Source organism: Cololabis saira, chromosome 13 (genome assembly GCF_033807715.1).
Source record: "Cololabis saira isolate AMF1-May2022 chromosome 13, fColSai1.1, whole genome shotgun sequence".
In the NCBI taxonomy this organism is placed as follows: domain Eukaryota; kingdom Metazoa; phylum Chordata; class Actinopteri; order Beloniformes; family Belonidae; genus Cololabis; species Cololabis saira.
In genome coordinates, this window is record NC_084599.1 from 42,132,457 (window position 1) to 42,138,767 (window position 6,311).

General features: G+C 41.6%; 1 protein-coding gene across 2 annotated transcripts; it reads left to right on the top strand.

Annotated features, from left to right (window-relative positions):
- Nucleotides 1-1,957: 1,957 nt before the first annotated feature.
- LOC133457918 (regulator of G-protein signaling 21-like) lies at nt 1,958-4,260 on the top strand. Of its 2 annotated transcripts, none has more exons than XM_061737302.1 (5): nt 1,958-2,173; nt 2,457-2,516; nt 2,795-2,856; nt 3,045-3,211; nt 3,353-4,260. In XM_061737302.1, exons 1-5 carry the CDS (start codon nt 2,094-2,096, stop codon nt 3,539-3,541), a joined length of 558 nt encoding a protein of 185 aa, XP_061593286.1. In that variant the 5' UTR covers nt 1,958-2,093; the 3' UTR covers nt 3,542-4,260. The 2 variants fall into 2 exon arrangements, with proteins under 2 accessions (XP_061593286.1, XP_061593285.1); XM_061737301.1 differs by having other exon boundaries at nt 1,959-2,173; nt 2,792-2,856.
- Nucleotides 4,261-6,311: the final 2,051 nt, after the last annotated feature.

A 6,311-nucleotide genomic window follows, 5' to 3' on the forward strand; every position in this document is an offset into this window, starting at 1 on the left:
GCCCACTCAGAATCCTGCATAGATAATGAAGTTAGAGAATGGGAAGATAAAGACATGGATCAGAGGCTGAATTTCTAATTTATTTAGCAAAAACAATCAAAAGCTTGTTTTTAAGACATTCAAGGCCTGTTTAAAATAGGTATTAGATGCCATAATAGGTCCCCTTTAAGCAGATGTTCGTCCCTCGGCAACACGTTGTCCAGTTTGTTACGAATCGTCAGAGCGCTGGTGGATTTCTGGCCGACCCAGCAGCTTGTTCGTCTCCCCCCCGTCAGCTCCGGCCCCCGGATCAGCTGACCGGCTCAGACGTAAAAACGTCTGCGGTCCAGGAAATATGTGCAAGTCTGTTGACATTGGCAACGGCGTTTCGTATTCAAATACCTCAACGTTGTGGATTTTCTGCTTCTCACAGTATGTGGTTCCCTGGTCAAATATTACCATGCTGATGGGAATCAGCATTAACAGATAAAAATATAATGTAGATGTGTTTTATTTAGTATATTTAATAGGCAAGGCAAGTTTATTTGTACAGCACAATTCAACACAAGGTAATTCAAAGTGCTTTACATCAACATTAAAAGCGGCAAAACACAATTAAACAGTAAATAACAAATAAAATGAAGTAAAATGATAAGAAAAGAGGTAAAATAATAAAAAGTAAGAAGTAATCTGGAACAATTCGTACAGTGAATTTATCCAATTTGACAATTCTATGCCACAATGTCTGTTTCCAGGTCTTATTTCACACAACTGACGAGAATTACGTTTCTGCACTGCAAAAACTCAAAATCTTACCAGGAATATTTGTCTTATTTCTAGTTAAAATGTCTCATTTTTAGTCAAAAAATCTCATTACACTTAAAACAAGAGTCATTACCAGAAAAATAACTTGTTATTTGACAATTTTCACCTGTTTCAAGTAAATTTTCACTTGAAATAAGTAGAAAAATCTGCCAGTGGGACAAGATTTATCTTCTCATTACAAGCAAAAAAATCTTGTTCCATTGGCAGATTTTTCTACTTATTTTAAGTGAAAATCTACTTGAAACAGGTGAAAATTGTTGTTTTTTCCAGTGATGAGTCTTGTTTTAAGTGTAATGAGATTTTTTTGACTAAAAATGAGACATTTTTAACTAGAAATAAGACAAATATTCTTTATAAATATTCTGAATTAAACCAATTTGACAATTCTATGCCACAATGCCTGTTTCCAGGCCTTGGAAAACATTTAATATCAGGTCTATCTATTGAGAGATTTACAGATTAAAGGTTTTTTTTTGTCATTAAAGAACTAAAAACATAAAGTGTGATCTAAACTATAGTGTGCCATTCAAGCGTTTGACATAGGTGGAAGTAACTCTGTTGTAAAAGCAGCCGGGTGGTCATGATACGAAACCCCGACGGACCGTCTGACTTCCTGTCACTTTGCTGAGCCCGTCTGTTGCAATCAATTAGCTGTTTCCTCTTTCACAGATACTGCTGCTGCCATGTGTTGCTTGAGTCTCAACAAAGAATTTCTCTTTTAGGGATCAATAAACGCTGAAATGCTGAAGTTTTCCCAACCATCCATCGGGCTTCAGAGTGTTTATAATCCTGTTTCATGGCCTGCCAAGACGGTCGGCGTGAAAAGGTCACAATTTGCCTATCGCAGTCTGTTACTGTCATTTGCATCTGTGCTGCTGGAGTCAGAATAATGGGAACACAGCAAGCTTTCTTTCAGCCGGTTTGTTTGGCCGGTCCGGCAAAAAGGAGGCGGGAATCAGCAGGAGGAAAGGAAAAGAGGAAAAGAGGCAACGCGACATAATAGGGAGTGAGGCATCAAGAGGAGGGAGTGCAGTTCAGCGTGACTTTGTGTTGCTTCAAACTGTGAAGTGGGAGGAGAGGAGGAGGAGGAGGAGGAGGAGGAAGGGGAGGAAGGGGTGCTTCCTCTTTAGTCTGGGGTTGAGCTGCTGATGTATCCCAGCAGCCCTCAGCACTTCACAACAAGAAAGCCTTGGTATAAAACGTAGCGTCGCAGGGGGAACCCTCCTAAGTGTCTCGCAGTCGCAGCATGACCAGGACCCAGAGCCAGGAAGTTCGGAGTTAACAAGACAATGCCAAGCTTAACCGCCGGACCCATCAACACGCAACGCTTCATCATGGACAGAGATGACAGGAAGAGAAACAAGAACATGTGAGTGAAACTTTAAGGCTGGGGTTTCCAAACACTTTATCGTTTTACCCCAAAAATAGTTAAAAGTTTCTGTCAACGATTGAACAAAGGCGTAAATACGACATATTTGTGTTTTTTTTATGAAAATACTCACTAATCCCATCAAATGCAACGTGTCACATGCTCTTCTTCTTCTAATTAGCAGAAGTTACATGTCCGACGGGTTTTTGATAACTTGGAAACTAATTTCACGGCAGTAAATCAATGCAGGGATGTAACTGCATGTCTCTTGTTTTCTACACAGTGGAAAGAACTTCATATGCCGCTTGCAGTGCATGTTCTCCCACTCGTCCAGCTCGGAGAGGTAAGAGGTCTTATGGAGTGTTTTTGCATACGTTTCAGTTCTTAAAATAAAGCCGGGCCTGCTCCAAATCATTTCCATCTATGGCATGATGAAAGGATTCAAATCATCTGGAGACGCCGTGTTTGCTTTGGCACGGCGCACGCGCACACAGCCGTATCCCATGTTGGATATTTTTGTATGAATTTGATAAGCGGCAGTCCGCGTCAGTCCCATGCAGATTTATTTTACTCAAATTTGATTCTGGCTTGACTGACCCGACGTGCATTCTCTCCCAGCAGGCTAAGTTTAGAAGACACACAACAATGGTCGCAGTCACTGGAACGGCTCCTCGATTCTAAATGTAGGTTGTTTTGGGTTTTTTTTGTTTTGTTTTTCTTCTCCCGAGAATGAAAGGATTGTTGAGACATTAAATCAAATTTGTGAGAATGAATGCTTGACCAGAATAGCTGGTTTAAAGGGAAAGCCTAAAGGGGAAAGACGTTTTGCGCTTCATGTATTCATTGGTCTTGTTTTGCTCTCTCTCGTCAGATGGACTTGCTACTTTTCGTAACTTTCTCAAATCTGAATACAGCGACGAGAATATTGAATTCTGGCTCACCTGCGAGGACTACAAGACAATTAGGTCTTCTTTCCGAATGTCCTCGAGAGCCAAGAAGATTTACGAGCAGTACATCAAACCAGAGTCGCCTAAAGAGGTAGGTCGCGTCCAAAAACTTAGTCTCTGCTCAACAAGTTTCGGTACCGAGGAAAAACCCCAGCTTCGTTGGGGGAATCTCACATCTTTCCCTTCCTGGCTCGAGTCCTGACTCATTCCTAATCTGTGTGTCTCATTCCAGATCAACATCGACTATCACACCCGAGAGCAGATCAAAAAGAACGTCAAGACTCCCACCGTCCACTGCTTTGACGACGCTCAGAAGATAGTTTACGGGCTGATGGAAAGAGACTCGTACCCGCGGTTCCTCCGCTCCGACATTTATAGAACTCTCCTGGAAAGCCTCGCCGCCGACGCCACAAAAGGATGAAAAAACACGGACAGGAAGAGAGGGAACGGACATGAAAACCCCATAACTGGAATGTTTGAGCTCCTTCAGGAGGAAAGAACTGACAACAAAGAAGGAAGGAGGGTCAAGCACCGAGCGAACGCAGGCTCGGCCTCCCCGGTCCTGCCGGCCCAGTCCCTACACAAACCCCGACGGGAAGCAGCCGGCGCGATAACGGCCCCCCGTCTCGCAATGCTAGCACTGGATGATAAGTTTGTGCAGGATTGCTGAAGATCTTTGAGTGAATCGGCAGGACGACGGAGCCCCGATCCGACTGCAAGCGTTGCACAAGCCGGCCGCTCAGCAGACGCCCTTTGGCCTTCTTTGCCGAGGTGTTTCCTCTGCAGATAAAGATTGAGGATGTAAGAAGCGCCGCGGACGCACATGATTAGCTGTGTGTGTGTGTGTGTGTGTGTGCCAGCGTGCAAAAGAAAGGAAGAGAGACGAGGAAGAGCCATTTTCTCCACAGAAGCGGCTCGAGAACGAGAGAAAATCCTTAATAAAAGGTTGTAGAATGCCACTTTTGATCCGTAAGAGGCACTCTACGACTTTTTTTGTACCCCTTTTTCCTTGGATTGTGAAAAATCACCGTGCATATTACTTTTGGTTGTCCACAAGTGAACCTTCGTTGCCAACATTTGACGTTTTTAACTACTTCAGACTACACAGTAAAAAGTCTTTTGATTTTAAAACAAAAAAAATAAATCCAGGATGAGAGTTTATTTATACTAACAGAATATAATCGTGCACATTTTTTTTGTGTGAAATGTTAACAAACTGCTGCACTATCGAAACAAAAGAACTTCCCATTTACTGCTGCTGACGTCGAACTCGATTCCTCGCCGAGCCGATTCGCTGGCTGGCCGGGATCCGAAACCTTTTCTGACGGCGCGGAAATGTGACGAGGTTTGTGTAATAAAACATGATAGAAATAGGACGTTTCACCTTTTATCGTGGCAGGATGTCAAAATGTCTAGCATATCCAGAGAAAATGGGCCTTTTATTCCTGCATTTGTGAATGTATTCTTACTAGGGAGTTTCTAGGTAGATTATTGTGAGAGTTCAGAATGATTTTATTTATTATTCACCGTCACCACTTGAGTTCAACGTTTTCTGCAGTGCTGAAGTGCTTGTTCAATTGTTTCGTGATTTGAATGACATTAAATTATTTAAGGTGTCAACTTTAAAATCGACCTGATTTGTTTCTTTTGGTTTCACAAAACCGCCGCTTGTGGGTTTTTTCAGAGACGACAGAACGGCTCCTGGCTGATATTGTGACGGCGCCACGTGCTTCTGCTAAAGTTCCTTCAGTTTATCAGAAATAGGCTGAGAGGAAAAAAAATCCCCGGTGTATCCGGAGGGTGTTTTTCAGTTTCCTGTTATCTTTTCTTTCTTTACACGAATGTATATCATCTTTTGACACATAAGTGACACGAGCCGTTTCACAAACAGGAAGCCCCCCGACTTCCACTTTCTTGAGAAATCAGACATTGTAAGAAATTAGATTTTTTTTCTCGTGTACTCGGTTATTTAGTTCAGAAGAATGAGCCTCATTTAAGCACGAAGATTAAAGAAATTAGATATTATTATTAGACACATGTACAGGACTGTCTCAGAAAATTAGAATATTGTGATTTTCTGTAATGCAATTACAAAAACAAAAATGTCATACATTCTGGATTCATTACAAATCAACTGAAATATTGCAAGCCTTTTATTATTTTAATATTGCTGATCATGGCTTACAGCTTAAGAAAACTCAAATATCCTATCTCAATAATTAGAATATTCTGGGAATCTTAATCTTAAACTGTAAGCCATAATCAGCAATATTAAAATAATAAAAGGCTTGCAATATTTCAGTTGATTTGTAATGAATCCAGAATGTATGACATTTTTGTTTTTTTAATTGCATTACAGAAAATAAAGAACTTTATCACAATATTCTAATTTTCTGAGACAGTCCTGTAAATCATCTGTACGTTTATTTGTAGAGCCAAGTCAATGCAATGTATTTTCCATAAAAACATCAAAAAGTAGAACAGAATAAAAACTTAAAGTAAGACAGACAGAGACAGAGTTAAAAAGAATAAAACAAATAAAATGCATGAAATAACTGTTGAAGTGCATTGTGGGAGAATACTGAGATGGAGCAGTAAATAAAAATGTTTTCAACCTCCACTTACTACGTAACTTTTCCACCTTAATATCATATTTCCAGAGTCATTGTGATGGTACATCAACTTCCAACAGGTTTAATGAACCTCTGTCATGGTCTGAGGGGTCTGTATCACCTTCACTGGCACTATGTAACTTTGAGGAGCATGGTAGGAACCCTTCCACACTAAAAAACTACAAATCGTTACGACTTTGACTGCTTTACAGCATACGTCACTTCCCCCTCCTTCCCGATTCGCAGTCGAAAAGAAAATGGGCGGGGCTTGGAGCTCAGAGCTCCGCAGAAGCTGTTGCTGCGTTGTGGCTGCAGCAGCTCCACACATAACAGACGTGGGGAAAAGACCCTAATGGTTTAACTTTTCAACGGTTTCCTGCTCGGAGGCAGAACCACGCAGGCCAAGTATCTGACATAACAAAGTAAAAGAGTGAAAGAGCCGTCGGCTCGCTTTGGATCGCGGCTGTAACGACCAAACACACAGTAAAGCATGATTTATGGTTCTGCGTTAAATCGATGCGCAACGTACGGTGCGTGTCGCCGCGTACCCTACGCCGTAGGCTCTGCGTCGATTTATGG